At 44.9% G+C, this 23,622-nt stretch overlaps 1 protein-coding gene across 1 annotated transcript in view; it reads left to right on the top strand.

The window, feature by feature from the left end:
• STIP1 (stress induced phosphoprotein 1) overlaps window positions 1-23,622 on the top strand; it is a 280,715-nt gene that overhangs the window by 52,111 nt on the left and 204,982 nt on the right. The window contains exons 3-4 of the mRNA XM_068259732.1: window positions 131-272; window positions 10,388-10,529. Of these exons, the coding sequence (XP_068115833.1) occupies window positions 131-272; window positions 10,388-10,529 (284 nt within the window). The remainder of the gene's footprint in view (window positions 1-130; window positions 273-10,387; window positions 10,530-23,622) is intronic.

Here is a 23,622-nt window from a genome sequence, read left to right as displayed (position 1 = left end):
CTGCATTTCAGTGTGGGAAGACTAGAGGGGACACCAATATTTTAGCAGTCTTGAATACGGGTTGTTGTGTGTTTTTTTTTTTTTTTTTTTTTTTTTTTTTAGTATTTAACTTGTTTTGTTTTTCCTCCAGGGTTACTCACGAAAAGCAGCAGCACTAGAATTTCTTAATCGTTATGAAGAAGCTAAGAAAACATATGAAGAGGGACTTAGACATGAGCCAACAAATGTACAACTGAAAGAAGGCTTGCAAAATATGGAAGCAAGACTGGCAGGTATAGACTAAGAGTGATCATTGTCCTGTGGTAGGAACTTCCTTTGAAACTTGTAAAGTACAGTTTGTTTGTTTGTTTTTTTTTTTTTTTTTGCATAAGGAGTGACTTTTTGATACTCTACAGCAGTGTTTCCCAACATTTTATTGGTATGTACCCCTTTTAAATCCTTGTACTCACCAAGTACCCCCTAGCATAGTAAAGATTATCACCAGTACCCCCTTGACTAATATATATTTAATTGTAGTACATGATGATTGGTTCTAAACAATTTCCAAGCATTTACTATTCCTTTTACTTAGCTAAAATACTAATTGGATGTTGGTTTAAATAAGATTTATTATTTTCTAAAACTCTAAATTTGTTATTCTGGTTAAGTATATCAAGCCCAAGTACCCCCTGGAACCCTCAGAAGTACCCCCTGGGGTATGCGTACCACATGTTGAGAAACTAGGCTCTACAGTATATGCTTTCCAATTGAGTCTGTGTGTTCATGTACTCTAGGTGTTGTTCAGAAGATACTTTGTTCATTCACTTGTATGATTAAAGTGAACCTAAACTGAGAAGGATATGGATTTTTTTTTCTTTTCAAATAATACCATTTGCCTGACTCTCCTGCTGATCCTGTGTCTTATACTTTTAGCCACAGCCCCTCAACAAGCATGCAGAGGAGGTGCTCTGACTGAAGTTAGACTGGATTAGCTGCATGCTTGTTTCAGGTGTGTGATTCAGCCACTACTGCAGCTTAACCACTTAAGGACCGGGCACTTTTCTTCAGATCTGTGCTGCGCAGGCTCTCCAGAGCCCTCCCTCCTACCTCTTGCTCCCTGGGCGGCACAGGACGCTGATGCGTCCTGCGCCGCCTCTGATAGGCTTCAGCCTATCACACGGCGGCGATCCCCGGCCAATCAGAGGCCGGGGATCGCCGATCTGCTTTACGGCAGCACCGTATTGATGTAAACAGTGGGGATTTCTTCCCTGTGTGTTTACAATTAGCCTGCGAGCCGCGATCGGAGGCTCGCAGACAGTTCACGGAGCGGCAGTTTCCAGGTAAAACCACAAACGACCAGTCGCCGCCTATCGGCGTTAGCTGGTCGTTAAGTGGTTAAGAGATCAGCAGGACTGCCAGGCAACTGGTATTGTTTAAAAAAAAAAAGAAACATTCATATCCCTCTCAGTTACGGTTCCCTTTAAGTTATGACCAAAAAGTACACTGCTCAAAAAAATAAAGGGAACACAAAAATAAGACCTCCTAGATTTGAATGAACGAAATATTTTTATTAAAGACGCTGTACTTACAAAAACCCTCTCTGGGGGATATTTACTTCGGAAGGGGGAAGCCTCAGGGTCTCAATAAGGCTCCCCCCCCCCCCCCCCCCCTACCTTCCCTGTAGCTTCAGGGAATCCAGTGCTGGCTCCTCTGAATCCTCCCCAACAAGCTTGATAAGGCTTGACTTCTTTACCTCTCCGGGATCCAGCGCAGTATCGGCTCTTCGTTCGCACTAGGTGGAAATAGCCGAGCCCGTTAGTATCCACTCTACTACGCAGGTGCAAAAGGATCTTGCGCCTGTGCAGTAGAGCGGATCGGCTATATCCACCTTAACACGAATGAAGAGTGGCTAGTGCTCCTGCGCAGGATTGCGGTAGGTAAATTATTTATTTCGACGCACTTCGGGAGACAGCACTTGGATGGGGGAAGCCTTGTTGGGATCCAGAGGTTTCCCTCTCCCAAGGTAAGTATCCCCAGAGGGATTTTTTTACATTAGATTATCTTTTAAAACTTAGTTGTTTAGTAGTTTAATGTGCTGACAACAAAATCGCACAAAAATTATCGGAAGTCAAATTTATAAACCCGTGGAGGTCTGGATTTGGAGTCACACTCCATATTAAAGTGGAAAAAAACACTACAGGCTAAACCAACTTTGATGTAATGTCCTTAAAAAATACAAAATTAGGCTCACTGGTGTGTGTGGCCTCCATGTGCCTGTATGACCTCCCTACAATGCCTGGACATGCTCCTGATGAGGTTATGAATGGTTTCCTGGGGGATCTCCTCCCAGACCTGGACTAAAGCATGCACCAACCCCTGGCCAGTTTGTGGTGCAATGTGGCGTTGGTGGATGGAGCGAGACATGATTTCCCAGATGTGCTCAATTTGATTTAGGTCTGGGTAATGGGTGGGCTAGTCCATAGCATCAATTCTTTCATCTTGCAGCAACTGCTGACACACTCCAGCCACATAAGGTCTAGTATTGTCTTGCATTAGGAGAAACCCAGGGCCAAACGCACTAGCATGTGGTCTCGCCAGGGGTCTGAGGATATAATCTCTGTACCTAATGGCAGTCAGGCTACCTCTGGAGAGCACATGGAGGGCTGTGCTGTCCCCAAAGAATTGCCATCCCACATAATTACTGACCCACTGCCAAACTGGTCATGCGGGAGGATGTTGCAGGCAGCAGAAAGTTCTCCACGGCGTCTCCAGACTCTGTGACGTCTGTCACGTGCTCAGTGTGAACCTGCTTTCTGAAGAGCACAGGGTGCTAGTGGCAATTTTGCTAATGTTGGAGTTCTCTGGCTAATGCCAAACATCCTACATGGTGTTGGGCTGTAAGCACATCCCCCCCCCCCCCCCCCCCACCTGCGGAGCTCAGGCCCTGATGCCACCCTCATGGAGTCAGTTTCTGACTGAGCAGTTACGTGCACATTTGTGGCCCACTAGAGGTCATTTTCCAGGGTTCTGCCAGTACTCCTCCTGTTAATCCTTGGACGACGACAGAGGTAGCGTTCCTGCTGCTGGGTTGTTGCCTGCCTCCACCTCGCCTGATGTACTGGCCTGTCTCCTGGTAGCACCTCCATGCTCTGGACGTTACGCTGACAGACACAGCAAACCTTGCAACAGCTTGCATTGATGTGCCATCATGGTTGAGCTGCACTACCTGAGCCACTTGTGTGGGTTGTAGACTCCATCTCATGCTACCGATAGAGTGAAAGCACCGCCAGCATACAAAAGTGACCAAAACATCAGCCAGAAAGCATAGGAACTGAGAAGTGATCTGTGGTCACCAGCTGCAGAACCACTCCTTTATTGGGAATGTCTTGCTAATTGCCAATAATTTCCACCTGCAGTCTATTCCATTTAAACAACGAAATGTGACATTGTCAATTGGTGTTGCTAAGTGGACGGTTTAATTTCACAGAAATGTGATTGACTTGGAGTTTTAATATTCAAAGTCCTCTGCTATGTCCATACAATGGTGTGGAGAATGATCCTGGTAACAGGAATGGCACTGCACATGCCCAGTCCCAGACTGGCGTTCCAGTAGCAGATTTTTGAAACTGGCAGCTGGGCAATGGAGTTGATCCAGAGGATTCCGAAGGGCCTTACACACTACAGGGGCTTGAACTAATACCAATAAACCAAAGGGGAAATATCCTTCCCGAGTTGAGATTTCAACCAGATACAATCCATTGATCAACACTGCCAGGAATTACCTAGCAAGTATAGCTGTGGATGTCCTTCAATGCAAGGAAGGCTTCCAAGCTCCCTTTAAAGAGAATCTGAGGTGGGTTAGCAGAATAAAAAAAATGCTGTCTGGTCCATGGGAGTTGCTGGACCAGGCAGCGCTAATTACCTCCTCTCCCCGCTGCTCCTATCTGCAGCAATCCATTTTTATTGCTGTGACCTTTTGGGTCACAACGCTGCAGATGAAAAGCGTCTGTGTTCTCGCGACAAAGCACAGCGCTGATTGACATGGAGGGGTGGGGAAAGGAGGGGAGCAGACAGCTGAGAGCCTGTTAGAAGGCTCTAATAGGAAGGGGCGTTTTGCGGGCGTTCTTTAGCCTGCAGTGGGATTCCCCTTTAGTTCGACAACCTGAATGTCTGGATGTTGGCATATTGCAGGGGGTGGCTAGTGGGGTGCAGCGGGCACAGAGCAGTGATTGGGGCACACAGAGGCATGTCCTGCAGATGGGAACATGCCTCTGTCCTTTTTTTTTTTTTTTTTTTTTTTTCTTTCTTCATATGCTGATCATGTCATCTAGTCCTTTGCATAAGCCTAATGGCAAAAAGCTCATCTGCCAAGCTTTTAGATTGCCCTCTGATGTATTTACTGTATATGTGTTACCGTAATTGGATCTCCTCTAAGGTGGCATTTTTTTTTTCCCACCCAGACTTAACAAGGCCAGTTTATAAAACTTGCCTTTTAAGCAAGACCTTCCATCTATCTGATAAGTTTTATGGTTTGTTTTTCCACCTTTTTCAAAACTCCAATGTGTCACCAGTAATGCTGTTCCCTAGACTGTATTTCATATTCCAGATGTGACCTAAGTAGAGGCAGTATCATGACTAGCATCCCAAGTTTTTATTTCTCTTTTAATGCATCTCAAAATGTTTTTGTTTTAGCTGCAGCTGCTTGGAATTGAGTATGATTTAACTTGGTGCCAACCAGTACTCCAAAGTCCCTCTCCGAGTTTGATGTCCCCATTTGTATCCGGTTTCTTTTGTATGGTGCTAGACCATTGATACAACAAAGATGCATGACGTTTCTTTTTTTTTTTTTTTTTTTTTTTTTTTTTTTTTACATTTTTCAACATTTAATTTAATCTTCCATTTAATAGCCCGAGTAGCCATCCTATTCATATTTCTGCAATATGTCACTATCTTGCTGTGTGTTGCTGATTCTGCATAACTTAGTATCCTCTGCTGAATGGCAACATAACAGTAGAAACTCCATTATCTGACAACTATGGGGATTAACCACTTCACTACTGAGGGGTGTTACCCCCTGAGCACCAGAGCAATTTTCACCTTTCAGCGCTCCTTCCATTCATTCGTCTATAACTTTATCATTACTTATCACAATGAAATGAACTAGATCTTGTTTTTTCCGCCACCAATTAGGCTTTCTTTAGGTGGGACATTATGCCAAGAATTATTTTATTCTAAATGTATTTTAATGGGAAAAATGTGGGAAAAAATTATTTTTCCGTTTTCGGCCATTATATACAAAAAAAAATAAATAAAAAAAAAATGGGGAGTGTGGGAGGTAATGAGTTAATTTTTTGTGTATAAGTAATTCATTTGTATGTGAAAAATGTTTAGGGTGTAGTTTTACTATTTGGCCACAAGATGGCATCAGTAACTTTTTGTTTAATGCGACCTCCAAGCGTCCTTCCGGAGGCTTGGAGGAAGTACAAGGAGGCTGGTAATGTGTTTTTTTTTTTTTTCACAATGATTGCGCTGCTCATCGGAGAGCAGCGGATCATTGCGGGGCTTAGATCAACGAACGGGAATGGATTTTCCCGTTCATTGATCTCCGAGCGGGTGGCGGCGTGTTTACAAGCGGGAGCGCAGGCAGCATCGGGAGCGCGGAAAGAACGGATTTCTCCGTCCCTGGGGGTTAAAAGGATGGAAAAAGGGACGGAGAAATTCGTACGGGCGGGGGTAAAGTGGTTAATATATACCAGATAAAATGTCATTGTGGTGCTTGAGTAAATATAGGCCTAACCAATTATCCTCCTCATCATTCTCCTCCTCCTCCTCTTTATCAGTAGTAGTAGTAGTAATGGTGGTCCGACAGGTTTCAAGCTAGCCCATCTCTCCCTAGGGGATGATTCTCAGCACAGTCTTTATTCTTTATACAGACACTCCCTGAAAAAGATTTATATAAAGATACTGGCCAGCATCCCTGCTCATCGTACACTTTTTTTTTTTGGCAGTTGGGCGGAGCAACTGTCATTTACTAAGTGCTTTTGAAAAGAGAGAAAACCCTGAGAACCCCCCCCCCCATGAGGAGATGGTGGGCTACTCCAAAACCTGTTGGTTCTGTCAGATTTCTACTAACTACTGTAAGTGACCACAGCATAGTACAAAATTAATTTTTTACTCTGGAAGAAACCTACTTTTTATTTATGTGTTAACTTATTTTAAATTTTATGTTTTTCGTGACCGTAGTCCTTTAATTCAGAATTGATTATTACAGTGACAAAATTAATGTGTGTAACAAATTCCAATACACAAGGGCAAGAGAACCCTCCTTTGTGAGCTTACAATCTAAAGGAATAGGAGATGAACAAGAGGTGGGGTAGTAATACAATATTTAAACCCAGAGGTAGTGTGCGTTAGGTTATCTAGTAGGATTACAACTGCGCCAGAGATCAAAAGGGGAACTGGCCTAGATTAAGAGCACATGCTTGATGGAAAAAGTCAGTTTTGAGGGCACGTTTAAAGATGTCAAAGGTTGACATTCCTCCGTTCTACATACAAGGGTGCGTGTGGTGTTAGACGTCACACATGTGGCCACGTTACTCTGCAACCATGTGGCGCACACGTGTATCTAGAATGGAAGCCGCGGACCGGTAATGTATAACTTGCATCGGGGGGGACATTTAACATTAGGTGGGCAGTGTCAGGGCGCGGATGTGGCGCCACATTGCCGAGTCTGGATTGATTTCTGCATGAAAACAGAGAATCTGCCTGTGGTGTGTGGGCAACTGACAACTTTCTCCGATCAGAGAGCCATTTGTCTCTTGGTCGAATCTGCTCATCATTGCTAGATGTTTGGCTACCTTAAGAAAATGAAAGACCTTCCAGAGAGATGGGAAGATATCCAGGAGAGAGCAAGACCCTTTACTTATGACCATCACATATGGACAACTTTCTTTGCGTTACCAGTTCAGTTTATTGAGACTGTGGAACATGGGGCAGAAGGTGTTAGTGTAGGGTAGTTAGCATTGCTGGTGGGGAATCAGGGATTAGTGTAGGGTAGTTGGCTTAGTTGGTGGGGCATTGGAGGTTAGTAAAGTGTAGTGTAGTTGGTGGAGGTAGCAGGGGTTAGTGTAGCTGGGCAGTGTAACTTTTATACAGTTTTGGGGGAAAAGGTCCATAAGATGCACCTGCACTTATAGACCCACCAGACTTGGTGTATTTTTTTTTTTTTTGCCCTCTAAACCTGGGTGCATGTTATTGTCTGGGGGGGGGGGGGGGGGGGGGAGTTAAAAGTGCATTGTGAGACTTGTAGTTACTCAACAGCTGGAGAGCCACATTTGCAAATTACTGGATTATGGGATTGGGAGGATATGGGAGAAGAAAAATGACAGTTTTGCAGAAGAGAGATCATTTCTAAAGTTGTATTGTGGATTTTTTTTTTTTTTTTTTGGTGATGAAATGAGGTCCTCATTTGTGTTGGTTTTTCTGCATCGACGTTAAGCTACTCTAGAGCACCTTTTCAACTGGGTTGGCGAGTAACACAATGCGGGCGGACATTGGTAATAGGTGTAATGGCATCCATGATTTGTGTGATTGAGCTGTGGTAGTGTGCTGTCTGCCTTGTCTGGGTCCGTGAAGGATGATGAAAGGAGAGGTGCCAGGGTATCCGAGACAGACTGCATGTCTGGGGTTGCTGTAGTTTCTGCATATATGAGAGCGCGCTTGTGCCAGTGTAGTAGGAAAAGAGGAGAGAGAACGATTTAGTAAGTTCTTATGATCAGAGAGCGGGAGTGAAGCATTCGTAAAATCAGTGATAGAACAGAAACGAGAGAATATGAGGTCCAGTGTGTGGCCATTGATGGGAGTTGGAGCAGTGGACCACTGAGACAAGCCATAGGAGGAGGTGAGTGACAGTTTGGTAGCGACAGAATTATTGGTATCAACAGGAAAGTTAAAATCATCCATAATGGTAGGGATTTCAGAGGACAGGAACTGGAGGAGCCATGCCTAGAAGTGATCTAAGAAGACAGAAGCAGGCACAGGAAGGTGATGGAGAACTGCAATTTTGAGAGTATAGTCGGACTGCATGGACTTCAAAGCATGGTAGAGAGAGAAGAAATAGGTGTGAGAGGCTTGAATGAGCATTTATCTGAGAGGAGAATGCCCACACCATCATGTTTATTCCCAAACTTCAAGGAGTGTGACTAAAGTGGTACCCCCCCATAAGATGGCAGGTGAGGTGTCAGGAGTCTGCAATGTTTCAGTGACAGTCCCCCCCCCCCCCCCCCCCCCCCCAAAAAAAAAAATAAAAAAAAATTAAGGCATTGGAAGTGAAAAGGTCATGGCTAAAGGGCAGTTTGTTATAGACCGAGCGGGCTTTCCAGAGGGCAGCAGAGATGGGTGAGGGTGGAGAAGCTAAATATTGATGAGATTATGGCAGTTGGAATGTGGACGTCATTTGCTTTTAGTATGATTAGTAGGGAAGAGTGAAGTGGCGGAGTAGTTCCAGGGTGTGGTGAAATGTCTCTTGCCACGAGGAGGAGGTGGCAAGGAGACTTAACCTCTTGACGACCAGCTAACGCCGATTGGCGTAAACTGGTCGTCTGCGGGTTTCCATGGAAACGGCCGCTCGTTCGAACGGCCTTTCCATGTCCATTCACGGAGGGTGTCTCCGTGAACAGCCGGAGAGCCGCCGATCACGGCTCGCCGGCAAAATGTAAACACGCGGGGAAGAAATCCCCGCTGTTTACATCATACGGCGCTGTTATGCAGCAGCGCCGTAAGGCAGATCGGCGATCCCCGGCCTCTAATTGGCCGGGAATCGCCGGCCTATGATAGGCTGAAGCCTATCCTTCAATGCGCAGGACGGATATCAGTCCGGGATTCTTATCACAGCTGATAACAGACACTTTTATCAGTGAGGATGAAACCGAGAGCATGGTGTTTTCTCTAATGTTCTTACTGATATTTATGGTAAAATACACAAGGGTGCTTCTCTGGTTCCGTTTAAGGATAGGTGAGATTTGGATTTATGTTTAGAGACAGGTTGAGAATGAAAATGAGTTTGTACCAATAAGAATATCTCGTGAGAAGCGATCAGTGTAATGGATAAGAGAGTGACATGGACAGCATAGGAGGTTGTAGTGTATTCAGAGATTTGGTGGATAGGTCGGGAAAGTAGGCTAATAGTAAAAAGCAGGTAAAACATTTTTGCAGCTAACTGTATGTCAGATAAGCAGTGTCTTGTGTCTGTTCCCTTCTGGTCTAATTTGGGTTGATAGCGTTGGACTAAAAGGCTGATGTACTTTAACCTTCTTGCCGGTTATCCCGAGCTCAGCTCGGGGGAACCTGCGCAGAACGATTTCTCCGGCCCCGCTGGGCCGATTTTCAAATTTTTTTATTTTATTTTTTTTACTGCACGCAGCTAGCACTTTGCTAGCTGCGTGCATATTCCGCTCGCCGCCGATTCGCCGCTACCCGCCGCGCCGACCCCCCCCCCCCCCCCCCCCCTCCAGACCCCCTGCGCAGCCTGGCCAATCAGTGCCAGGCAGCGCTGAGGGGTGGATCGGAATTCCCTCTGACGTCCGTGACCCCAGCAGGAAATCCCGTTCTGAACGGGATTTCCTGCTTACTCTGATCGCCTAAGGCGATCGGAGTGGGTAGGAGGATGCCGCTTGTCAGCGGCTATCATGTAGCGAGCCCTGGGCTCGCTACATGATTTTAATTTTTTTTTTCTTATAAAAAGTGCTGCGCTGCCCCCTTGCCGTCAGAATTGGAACGGCAAGGGGGTTAAAGGACAACTGAAGTGAGAAGAATATGGAGGCTACTATATTTATTTACTTTTATAAAATACTGGTTGCCTGGCAGCCCTGGTTGGTCTATTTGGCTGCTGTAGTGTCTGACTCACACCAGAAACAAGCATGCAGCTAATCTTGTCAGATCTGACAATGTCAAAAACACCTGATCTGATGCATGCTTGTTCAGGGTCTAATGCTTAAAGTATTAAAGGCAGAGGATCAGCAGGACAGCCAGGCAACTGGTATTGCTTAAAAGGAAATAAATATGTCCGCTTCCATATCACTCTCTTCAGTTGTCCTTTAAGGTCCGATGCATACATTTACCAAGGTCTGAATCAACCCTTTTAGTTAAAGTAAAGGCTGCTAGCATCTGATTAGCATGAAGTGAAGACAGAGTTCCGGTGTGAACTGAGGACTCAGTCTATACACAGATTCTTAAAGGAGTCTCTGATCTCAGATAAACAAACCTCTTTTGACATTGACTTTGACTTAGCCAATACTCACTTATACAGATGAACAAGCATACTTTTTTTTATTTTTAGAAACCATTCATAAACTGCTTTATCTCATTAAATTTAGACTGTAACTTAAATCTGGTTTGTGCTCATTTACAGAAAGAAAATTCATGAATCCATTCAATTCTCCTAACTTGTACCAGAAACTAGAATCTGATCCTCGCACAAGAACCCTTCTCGGTGATCCAAGCTATAAAGAACTGATAGAGCAATTGAGGAACAAGCCATCTGACCTTGGAACGTAAGTAAAAAAAGACCTCAGTCGTGAAAAACAAAACATGTTTATTGGTTAGTAGGACACTTTACAGTGCAGGTGGTTGTGCATTGTGTTGCTCTCCATTGTCATGCTGATACCATTCACTGACCGTGAATGAGAAAGCACTAATGCATGCACAGTGTGTAAAAGCATTTCACTGCTGTGCAGCACATAAATGGGAACACCAGTCACTGCAGCCTATGCACGTTTGATGCTCTTGCAATACTGCACACTATACATAGTTATTGGGTTGAAAAGACATCCATCCATATATCGAGTTCAACCAGAAAATATGGTACAACACTAGCCGCAGTTGTTGAAATGTGCACAACACATACGTGGAAATGAGCCCTCTATTTGCAAGCATTATACAGTACTTATTTTATTCATAATGCTTGCAGAAAGCTATGCTTTATGGTACTGGGGTGCTCCTAGACTCTAACATTCTTGCCACAGGGCTGGTAATTCTGTTCTGCATTATCTCCCCTGAATCCTTGTGCATACAGTGCTGCCCATAATTATTTATAACCCTTGAACATTTTGACTTGGTTAATTTTATTCAACCAGAAAGTATTTATTTATTTATTTTTTATGGGAAATGACCTAGGTGTCTCCCAAAAGATAAGATGATGTACAAGAGACATTATTGTGGGGAAAAAACACTTCTCAACTTTTATTTACATTTGAGCAAAAAGTATCCAGTCCAAAATTATTCATACCCATCTCAGTAATCAATAGAAAAGCCTTTATTGGCTACAATACAGCAATCTAACGCTTCCTATAATTGCAGACCAGCTTTTTGCATGTCTCCACAGGTATTTTTGCCCATTCATCTTTAGCAATGAGCTCCAAAATGTTCAGGTTGGAGGGTCTTCTTGCCATCACCCAGATCTTTAGCTCCCTCCACAGATTCTCAATTGGATTCAAGTCAAGTCAGTGGCTGGGCCACTCAAACGTTAATGTTGTTGTCTGCTAACCATTTCTTCACCACTTTTGCTATGTGTTTTTCTGTGTGTTGTCCACTGGTGCCCAATGTCCAGTTTCCTGGTGTTGAGAATCCACATATATTGCTCTTTTTTCATGGTGATTAGGTTCCCTGGTCTATTGGCTGAAAAAACGCCCCCAAAGCATTAGGTTGCCACCACCATGTTTGACTGCGGGGATGGTGTTCTTTGGGCAGTGTTCTCCCCAGAATTTTTTTCCAGCCGGGTGGCATGAAAAAGTAGCCGGGTGGGATGTTTAGAGCATTGTGCATTTGATGTCAAACGTGCGCTATATGCTGGCGGCATATGGGGCACTAATGGAAGAGTATGAACCAGAAGACTGATGGGCACAGAGTGGTAGGTGACATAGGACAGGTAATGTGTAAATGCACATTTATAAACTAGGTGGAACAGCACCGGGGGGTTTATCGTGTTCGTCACTCGTCTAAATATCCTCTCTCCATTACCTCTGTGCACTTGATCTACTAGGGTGGCCCTACATCTTGCAGCTTGTTTGAACGATATATGTGACAAATTTCTGCCTAAAATTGGTCATAGTGTCGGTTGGGCATGCACTTGGTGGCACAGATTTTCATCCGTTTCGATTATAATAATCAAATCAGATGGTTGATCAGCCGCCAAGTTGCCTGATGTATGGCCACTCTACACAGGCTTCAGTGTCCCTGTTCATGATTATTGCGTGTCACATGGCTTATTTCACATGGATGTTATTTCCTGGAGGAAGGGGAGGGTTGTATGCAGATAGTGTGCAGGGGCTATATGTAACAGATAATGATCATATACTGCCCCTGCACACCATTTGCCCCTTCCAGGAAAACATTAATATGAAATAACATATATGTGAAATGCAATAACCAATACCTATCTGCACATAAACTTGCTTAGCCCCTACACAGGCTCCAGTGTGTCCCTGCTCATAATTATTGCAATTCTCATGGCTGCTAACTCACATGGATGTTATTCCTGCAGGGGGAGGTGGCCTGTCCTAGGGTATTGCAGATAGTGTGCAGGGGCTATAGATCTGATTATAATAACTGCTGCAGGAATAACACCCAGGTGAATTTACAGCTATGTGAATTGCAATAATTATGAGCAGGAATTTCACACCACCAATGCACATAGTTTGTGGAAACTAAAGTTGAAGAGAAATCGAGAGCCCAATATGGTGTAGTATGCCAAAATTGATTGGATAAATGAAACAGTGAGATGGTAATACTCACAAACACGGGTTACCACCTAGGTAACCACTCATTAGGCAGGTGAGGAGATTAGACCTGTCCTCACTCAGGATTAAGAAGTCGCTCTCTGTAGATAGGAAGAAAGGGGGTAGATCACCCCTCCACCTGGGGTGGACTCAAATATATTGGTAGGTGAACAGAGGCGCCAGAAGGATAAAAGTACATAAAAATTTTTTTTAAAATTGCTGGGAGGAAGTGGTGGACTCGCCTCCGTTAATGCAGACACCAAGGACTGTAAATATATAGATATACACATTTATTGAAAATACCCCAAAGATGCAACGCTTTTTGCGGGTAAAGCCCACTTCTTCAGGCAATAAGCAGGGGGGGATAAACAACAGCAATTCAGTTATAGCAAGCAGAGCACCTCTGTCTAATGCACATAGTTTATTAATTGACATTTACATGAAGAGTTCTAAACCAATCTGGAAGCCCTTCGTTGCAAGATTGCACAAGCTGTAGGTGTGAAAGACATGTAACCTGATCTCCTCCCAAGTCCTGACTATGCTGATGGCAATCAAACCGCAGCTCCTGAGCCTGGCTCTTCTCAGCCAACTTTATTACAGGGGAAAAAGTGACTTTTTTTTTGTCAGATCTCCTGTCCAGACAATCTGACATATCAGACAGGAGACAAAGTTCAGGGAGGACTGTGGCTGGCCATAAACCAGCAGGAATCACACAGGTCATTGAGAACAGACTCACCGAGTGACGCCTGTGCTGTCCTGCTGGATGCTTCTCCACTCCCTGCTCCATTGACTGCCTGGCTGTGTCTAGCCTGCATATCTGCAGGGGAAGAATTACCTTCGGCAGGAGCTAAGAATGATCGGGGAGTTACACCTAAGATCTTCTCGCACATCAGAAAATAATGACTACTGTGCCGGGGGCGGGGTTATTAATTGAGTTGGCGGGCAAAAACGAGCAGCTGCAGAAAGGCATTTACATACCAGGGGGATGCAGACAGGGGAAATATCCCCCTTCCCAGTCCGTCCCTTGCTTAATCAGGCTCCAGCATCCCTGCTCTCTTTTTATTACAATAAAAAGCTCCGTCATTTATCATAGAGCTACTACTTACTGGAGGGCAGGAGGGAGAACCGGAGCAGGAGTCCCGCCCAGCCAATCCCTGTCTCACCAGAACACTTGAGCTGACAGGCAGAGGAGTGCTCCTGCAGCTTACAGCATCAGCCTTTGCTATTGTGCGAGGCTGGCGCTGATTGAAAGCAGGGAGTGGAGCTCTCCTATGTGAAGTTTAACCACTTCAGGACCACAGTCTTTTCGCCCCTTAAGGACCAGAGCCTTTTTCTCCATTCAGACCACTGCAGCTTTCACGGTTTATTGCTCGCTCATACAACCTACCACCTAAATGAATTTTACCTCCTTTTCTTGTCACTAATAAAGCTTTCTTTTGATGCTATTTGATTGCTCCTGCGAGTTTTACTTTTTATTATATTCATCAAAAAAGACATGAATTTTGGCAAAAAAATGATTTTTTTTAACTTTCTGTGCTGACATTTTTCAAATAAAGTAAAATTTCTGTATACATGCAGCGCGAAAAATGTGGACAAACATGTTTTTGATTAAAAAAAACCCATTCAGTGTATATTTATTGGTTTGGGTAAAAGTTATAGCGTTTACAAACTATGGTGCCAAAAGTGAATTTTCCCATTTTCAAGCATCTCTGACTTTTCTGAGCACCTGTCAGGTTTCATGAGGTGCTAAAATTCCAGGATAGTACAAATACCCCCCAAATGACCCCATTTTGGAAAGAAGACATCCCAAAGTATTCAGTGAGAGGCATGGTGAGTTCATAGAAGATTTTATTTTTTGTCACAAGTTAGCGGAAAATGACACTTTCTGACAAAAAAAAGAAAAAAAAAAAGTTTCCATTTCTTCTAACTTGCAACAAAAAAAAATGAAATCTGCCACGGACTCACCATGCCCCTCTCTGAATACCTTGAAGTGTCTACTTTCCAAAATGGGGTCATTTGTGGGGTGTGTTCACTGTCCTGGCATTTTGGGGGTGCCTAATTGTAAGCACCCCTGTAAAGCCTAAAGATGCTCATTGGACTTTGGGCCCCTTAGCGCAGTTAGGCTGCAAAAAAGTGCAACACATGTGGTATTGCCGTACTCAGGAGAAGTAGTATAATGTGTTTTGGGGTGTATTTTTACACATACCCATGCTGGGTGGGAGAAATATCTCCATAAATGACAATTGTTTTATTTTTTTTCCACACAATTGTCTATTTATAGAGATATTTCTCCCACTCAGCATGGGTATGTGGAAAAATACACCCCAAAACACATTATACTACCTCTCCTGAGTACGGCGATACCACATGTGTGGCACTTTTTTGCACCCTAACTGCGCTAAGGGGCCCAAAGTTCAATGAGTACCTTTAGGATTTCACAGGTCATTTTGAGAAATTTCGTTTCAAGACTACTCCTCGCGGTTTAGGGCCCCTAAAATGCCAGGACAGTATAGGAACCCCACAAATTACCCCATTTTAGAAAGAAGACACCCCAAGGTATTCCGTTAGGAGGATGGTGAGTTCATAGAAGATTTTTTTTTTTTTGTCACAAGTTAGCGGAAATTGATTTTAATTGTTTTTTTTCACAAAGTGTCATTTTCCGCTAACTTATGACAAAAAATAAAATCTTCTATGAACTCACCATACTCCTAACGGAATACCTTGGGGTGTCTTCTTTCTAAAATGGGGTCATTTGTGGGGTTCCTATACTGCCCTGGCATTTTAGGGGCCCTAAACCGTGAGTAGTAGTCTTGAAACCAAATGTCGCAAAATGACCTGTGAAATCCTAAAGGTACTCATTGGACTTTGGCCTCTTAGCGCACTTAGGGTGCAAAAAAGTGCCACACATGTGGTACCGCCGTACTCAGGAGAAGTAGTATAATGTGTTTTGGGGTGTATTTTTACACATACCCATGCTGGGTGGGGGAAATATCTCTGTAAATGACAATTGTTTGATTTTTTTTTACACACAATTGTCCTTTTACAGAGAGATTTCTCCCACCCAGCATGGGTATGTGTAAAAATACACCCCAAAACACAATATACTACTTCTTCTGAGTACGGCGATACCACATGTGTGACACTTTTTTGCAACCTAGGTGCGCTAAGGGGCCTAACGTCCTATTCACAGGTCATTTTGAGGCCTTTGGATTCTAGACTACTGCTCACGGTTTAGGGCCCCTTAAATGCCAGGGCAGTATAGGAACCCCACAAGTGACCCCATTTTAGAAAGAAGACACCCCAAGGTATTCCGTTAGGAGTATGGTGAGTTCATAGAAGATTTTATTTTTTGGCACAAGTTAGCGGAAAATGACACTTTGTGAAAAAAAAAAACAATACATATCAATTTCCGCTAACTTGTGACAAAAAATAAAATCTTCTATGAACTCATCATACACCTAACAGAATACCTTGGGGTGTCTTCTTTCTAAAATGGGGTCACTTGTGGGGTTCCTATACTGCTCTGGCATTTTACGGGCCCAAAACTGTGAGTAGTCTGGAAACCAAATTTCTCAAAATGACTGATCAGGGGTATAAGCATCTGCAAATTTTGATGACAGGTGGTCTATGAGGGGGCAAATTTTGTGGAACCGGTCATAAGCAGGGTGGCCTCTTAGATGACAGGATGTTTTGGGCCTGATCTGATGGATAGGAGTGCTAGGGGGTGACAGGAGGTGATTGATGGGTGTCTCAGGGGGCGGTTAGAGGGGAAAATAGATGCAATCAATGCACTGGGGAGGTGATCGGAAGGGGGTCTGAGGGGGACCTGAGGGTTTGGCCGAGTGATCAGGAGCCCACACGGGGCAAATTAGGGCCTGATCTGATGGGTAGGTGTGCTAGGGGGTGACAGGAGGTGATTGATGGGTGTCTCAAGGTGTGATTAGAGGGGGGAAATAGATGCAAGCAATGCACTAGCGAGGTGATCAGGGCTGGGGTCTGAGGACGTTCTGAGGTATGGGCGGGTGATTGGGTGCCCGCAAGGGGCAGATTAGGGTCTAATCTGATGGGTAACCGTGACAGGTGGTGATAGGGGGTGATTGATGGGTAATTAGTGGGCGTTTAGAGGAGAGAAGAGATGTAAACACTGCACTTGGGAGGTGATCTGATGTCGGATCTGCGGGCGATCTATTGGTGTGGGTGGGTGATAAGATTGCCCGCAAGGGGCAGGTTAGGGGCTGATTGATGGGTGGCAGTGACAGGGGGTGATTGATGGGTGGCAGTGACAGGGGGTGATTGATAGGTGATTGACAGGAGATCAGTGGGTTATTACAGGGAATAACAGATGTAAATATTGCACTGGCGAATTGATAAAGGGGGGTCTGAGGGCAATCTGAGCGTGTGGGCGGGTGATTGGGTGCCCGCAAGGGGTAGATTAGGGTCTAATCTGATGGGTAACAGTGACAGGTGGTGATTGATAAGTGATTGATGGGTAATTAGTGGGTGTTTAGAGGAGAGAATAGATGTAAACAATGGATTTGGGAGGTGATCTGATGTCGGATCTGCGGGCGATCTATTGGTGTGGGTGGGTGATCAGATTGCCCGCAAGGGGCAGGTTAGGGGCTGATTGATGGGTGGCAGTGACAGGGGGTGATTGATGGGTGGCAGTGACAGGGGGTGATTGATAGGTGATTGACAGGAGATCAGTGGGTTATTACAGGGAATAACAGATGTAAATATTGCACTGGCGAATTGATAAAGGGGGGTCTGAGGGCAATCTGAGCGTGTGGGCGGGTGATTGGGTGCCCGCAAGGGGTAGATTAGGGTCTAATCTGATGGGTAACAGTGACAGGTGGTGATTGATAGGTGATTGATGGGTAATTAGTGGGTGTTTAGAGGAGAGAATAGATGTAAACAATGGATTTGGGAGGTGATCTGATGTCGGATCTGCGGGCGATCTATTGGTGTGGGTGGGTGATCAGATTGCCCGCAAGGGGCAGGTTAGGGGCTGATTGATGGGTAGCAGAGACAGGGGGTGATTGACAGGTGATTGACAGGTGATCAGGGGGGATAGATGCATACAGTACACGGGGGGAGGGGTCTGGGGAGAATCTGAGGGGTGGGGGGGTGATCAGGAGGGGGCAGTGGGCAGGCGGGGGGATAAAAAAAAAAATAGCGTTGACAGATAGTGACAGGGAGTGATTGATGGGTGATTAGGGGGGTGACTGGGTGCAAACAGTGGTCTGGGGGGTGGGCAGGGGGGGGTCTGAGGGGTGCTGTGGGCGATCAGGGGGCAGGGGGGGGGAAATCAGTGTGCTTGGGTGCAGACTAGGGTGGCTGCAGCCTGCCCTGGTGGTCCCTCGGACACTGGGACCACCAGGGCAGGAGGCAGCCAGTATAATAGGCTTTGTATACATTACAAAGCCTATTATACTATTTCCATGCGGCGATCCGGGTGCTAGTAACCCGCCGGCGCTTCCGAACGGCCGGCGGGTTACTACGAGCGGTGGGCGGAGCCAGTCCCCGGCGGCTGATCGCGTCACGAATGACGCGATCGCCGCATAGCCACCCACGCAGCCGCCCCCGCCGATGGGCGTATTGCGGTCGTTTGGGCCCGGACTTTGCCGCCGCCCATCGGCTGGGGGCGGTCCTCAAGTGGTTAAGAAGGTTTACAGCACTGGATTTTAGAAGCCCCAGGCAAGCACATGACAACAGGCGGGCGGGGTTTCAAATCAGCCGGGCGGCCCGCCCACCTAATTAGCCCTGGGGAGAACACTGTGTTCTTTGGGTTGAAGGCTTCTCCTCTTTTACGTCAAATGAAGGAAACCTTGTGACCAAACAATTTAATTTTTGTTTCATCTGACCATAACACAGAAAACAATAAGTCTTCTTTGTCCAGATGAGCATTTGCAAAGGCCAAGCAAGTTTTTGTGTGCCTTATCTGGAGAACTGGCATCCTCCTTGGTCTGCATACATGGAACCCAGGAGTGTGCAGTGTCAGTTGGATTGTCTGCCTAGAGACATTGCCACCAACAGAGCCCAGATTCACCAGGATGGCCTTGGTGGTGATCCTTGGATTATTTTTCACCTCTCGCTATCCTCCGAGCCAGCACAGGTGTCACTTTTGGCTTCCGACCTTGTCCTGAGATTTTCTACAGTGCGGAACATCTTGTATTTTTTTTTTTTAATAGTACTTTCAACTGTAGCCACTGGAACTTGAAAGCACGGCCTTTTTAGCACTTTCCTGACTTGTGAGCAGCCACAATGTGCAGCCACACTGAGCTCCTTTGTCTTAGCCATGACTGTCCACAAACCAACTGCAGAGAGCTGCTGTTTTTACCTGTTGGGTTGATTAATTCCAATTAATCAGGTCAATTAGGATGCTTTAGAACAGCTTGGACTGTTTGGAATGGTATAGAACTTTGGATTTTTCCACAGACTGTGACAGTTTGTGAAGGGTATGAATAATTTTCGACTGAGTACTTATTTGCTCAAATGTAAATACACGCTAATATTTTTTTTCCCACAATCCTGCCTCTTGTGCATCATCTTATTATCTTTTGGGAGACACTTATGTCATTTCCCGTCAAAAAAATTACTTGCTGTTTGAATAACAGTAACTAAGTCAAAATTTGCCAGGGGTATGACTAATTATGGGCAGCACTATACATAGTTTCTGTTATGATGAAATTAAAGGTTATTCACTGACAAATGATGGGCGGCATAAACTTCACAATCTCACTTGGACTGCAACTGATTTAAACTACTACATACCATCAGGTCTTTTCTGCTTGTATAGCAGCAAGTGCTGACTTTCATGCTGACTTTCAACCTGATATTGTAAGGCTGGTGGTCACCTAGCACCCATCCTGCCACAGTCCTGTTACCAAGTTGGCCTGTCCATTGATTTTCTCTTGCACCATGCCTGTCCGGCAGCAATCGCGCTGCAGCCCTGCTGTCCCGTCTATCTGCCTTTAGTTTTGTGTCACTGTGCGTGTGCTGCTTGCTGGGGATTAGATTCTATGGCAGGTGGCATGCATGACACGGGCTGTGCGTGTACATGTCTGTGGGCTCTCGTTGGCGCACACTCGCACGGACTTCTGTGCTAAATTTGAATGAGCTAGGATTTTAAAAAGGTTGACGTCCCCTTGGCTCGGAACTGAACTGATACCTCAGAGCAGCTAGTGTGTGTGGTTATCCACAGTACTGTTTGTTCCTGATCCTTATTCCTGATTTGCCTTTTGGTTCTAACCCAGTTTGCCTGGCAACTCACAATGTTCCCGCTTTGGCTTGTTCCTGGGTATTCTGCCTGCCCTAAATCTGGCCTGCTTTCTTTTATGCCTGACCACTGCCTGAATCTGAACTTAAAGAGAGTCTGAAGCGAGAATAAATCTCGCTTCAGAGCTCATATTCAGCAGGGGCATGTGTGCCCCTGCTAAACCGCCGCTATCGCGCCGCACAACGGGGGTCCCTTACCCCCCAAATCCCCTCCGTCCTCGCCGGGGATCTCTTCTGGATAGAGGCAGGGCTAACCGCCGCAGCCCTGCCTCACGCACGTCTGTCAGCACGTATCTCCGCCTCTCCCCCACCCCTTCAGTCTTCCTTCACTGAGAGGGGCGGGGGAGAGGCGGCGATGCGCCGCTGATAGACGGCGCTGAGAGGCAGGGCTGCAGCCGTTAGCCCTGCCTCAACAGCAGCAAAATCTACAACCAAGTTGGTAGTAGATTTTGCAGGGGGGGGGGGATTTGGGGGGTAAGGGACCCCCGTTTAGCCGCGGGATAGCGGCGTTTTAGCAGGAGCACACATGCCCCTGCTGAATATAAGCACTGAAGCGAGATTTATTCTCGCTTCAGTGTCTCTTTAAGCCTGTTCCTGACTACGTATTTTGTTACATGCCTTTTGGGCTCTGATGGTTCTCGGACCCTGCTTCTCCACACTGTGATATTACCTGTTCTCCCAATCATTGGTAAATTATGCTGTACTGAACCTGCCAAAAGAAATCTTATTCCAGAAGTATATCATGACTTTATGGACATATGCAATACAAATAGGCCAGACAGACTCCTTCCTCATTGTATTTATGATTGTTCAACTGAATTGTGTCCTGGAGCTGAGGTTCCTTTTGGTCGATTGTGTGCCTGAAGTTTGTACAAAAGCAGTATATTGATGAGAATCTGAAAAAAAAGGGTTCATCTGCTCACCCTTGTTGCCTGCTAGAGCAGGCATTTTTTTTATTTATTTATTTATTTATTATTATTATTTTTTTAAAGAAAGGTGGCTCCTTGAGGCTTTGTATCGACTGAGGTCATTCAGATTCTGAACAGTAACTGAACAGATTCCCAATCTGTTTCATTTACTTCGGGATGCCGAGATTTTCTCCAAACTAGACCTTGGAGGTTTCAATATACGATGACAAGTAAAAAACGGATATTCTCAATTTTGACATTTTGAATATACAGTTATTCCATTTGGGCCATGAAATGCCTCAGTAACTTAACTACATCTTCTGAGATCTTCTTGATATCTTCATAATTCTATATCTGGATGACATTCTAGTATTCTCCTCCCTAGAGGAACACAGGGATAGCATAAGGAAGGTTCAAGGAAGATTTCAAACTCACATTTTTCGATCTTTGCATAGAGACCACCTGTTCGTAAAGGGGGAAATCCACTCCTTGGTGCTGATTATTTCATCAGAAGTAATATATATGGACCTCCAAAAAGTTTATGCAGTTCTTCAGTGGCTGGCTCCATCAGACAACAAAGACGTACAAAGGTTTATTGGCTTTGAACAGTTCTAAAAGTAAATTCATTAAGAACTTTTTGTCCGTAGTCTCTCCTATAACCCAACTCTCCAAACAGCATCAATCATTCCACTGGACAAAAACAAGATGAAGAAAATGAGGTGGCTTACCTCAATGACAAATTCATATAAATTGAATTGTTAGTACAAAGCACGGGCAAAGCGTTTTGTGGGAACTTGCCCCCTTCTTCAGGCCAAATAAAGTGCCTATAAGACTCAAGAGAGGAGCTTAGTGCTACAGTAACAGCAATTATAGCAAATACAGAAATCTCTATATGAAAACCACATGGGAATATGATGGATGTACACAAATTTATCCAACTGGCTATTAATATAATCACTAGATGTCAAATCAATATGGAGTAATATTGCATACATATAATTGACTGATAATCTCACATTATAAAGGTAACCTATTATAGCAGGCATGATCATAATTGGTAATTATAATATAATCGTATTGAGATATTCTCCACCAATTCTGAACATGCATAGTTACATAGTTATTTGGGTTGAAAAAAGACATACGTCCATCGAGTTCAACCAGAGAACAAAGTACAACACCAGCACCAGCCTGCTCCCTCACATATCCCTGTTGATCCAGAGGAAGGGGAAAACCCTTACAAGGCATGGTCCAATTAGCCCCAAAAGGGAAAAAAATTCCTTCCCAACTCCAGATGGCAATCAGATAAAATCCCTGGATCAACATCATTAGGCATTTCTAGTAGTTGTAGCCATGAATGTTTCAATGCAAGGAAAGCATCTAAGCCCCCTTTAAATGCAGGTATAGAGTTTGCCATAACTACTTCCTGTGGCAATGCATTCCATATCTTAATCACTTTTACTGTAAAGAACCCTTTCCTAAATAAATGGCTAAAACGTTTTCCTCCATGTGCAGATCATGTCCTCTAGTCCTTTGAGAAGGCCTAGGGACAAAAAGCTCATCTGCCAAGCTTTTATATGGCCCTCTGATGTATTTATACATGTTAACCACTTGACGACCAGGGTAATTTTCACTGATCGGTGCTGCGTGGGCTCTACAGCCCGCAGCACCGATCAGGAGTGCAGCAGGGCGATCAGACTACCCCCTTTTTTCCCCACTAGGGGGATGTCCTGCTGGGGGGTTCTGATCGCCGCCGGCTGCTTGCGCTTGCAGGGGGGTTCTTCAGAGCCCCCCTCCGCAGCGCTTCCTGGCCTCCTTCCCTCCCTCTCCTTCCCCCTGTGAGCGGCGCAGGACGGAGTTCCGTCCTGCGCCTGATAGGATAGGCTTCTGCCTATCAGATGCCGGCGATCCCCGGCCAATCAGAGGCCGGGGATCGCCGATCTACGTCACGGCGCTGCTGCGCAGAAGCGCCGTGTGATGTAAACAGCGGGGATTTCTTCCCCGCGTGTTGACATTTTGCCGGAGAGCCGCGATCAGCGGTTCTCCGGCTGTTCACGGAGACACCCTCCGTGAACTGACATGGAAAGGCCGCTCGATGGTAACCCGCAGACGACCAGTTTACGCCAATCGGCGTTAGCTGGTCGTCAAGAGGTTAAAGAGACACTGAAGCGAAAAGAAAAATTATGATATTATTTGTATGTGTAGTACAGCTAAGAAATAAAACGTTAAGATCAGATACATCAGTCTAATTGTTTCCAGTACAGGAAGAGTTAAGAAACTCCAGTTGTTATCTCTATGCAAACAAGCCATTAAGCTCTACGACTTTCAAAGTAGTGGAGAGGGCTGTTATCTGACTTTTATTATCTCAACTGTAAGTAAATGTCTTTTTCTCTGCCAGAGGAGAGGTCATTAGTTCAGACTGCTCTGAAAGAATCATTTTGAATGCTGAGTGTTGTGTAATCTGCACATATTAGAGAATGATGCAATGTTAGAAAAATACTATATACCTGAAAATAAAAATATGAGAATATTTTCTTTGCTGCTAATCTTCTAGTAATTATTCATAGTACACAACCAATTCATTAGATCATATAAATTTTTTTCGCTTCAGTGTCTCTTTAATTAGATCCCCTCATGACATGGCTTCCCTCCATATCCCGTATATATGACCTGGTTTCCTCCACATC

This window comes from Hyperolius riggenbachi, chromosome 11 (genome assembly GCF_040937935.1).
Source record: "Hyperolius riggenbachi isolate aHypRig1 chromosome 11, aHypRig1.pri, whole genome shotgun sequence".
Lineage (NCBI taxonomy): Eukaryota > Metazoa > Chordata > Amphibia > Anura > Hyperoliidae > Hyperolius > Hyperolius riggenbachi.
This window is presented reverse-complemented; position numbering and strand designations above follow the sequence as displayed.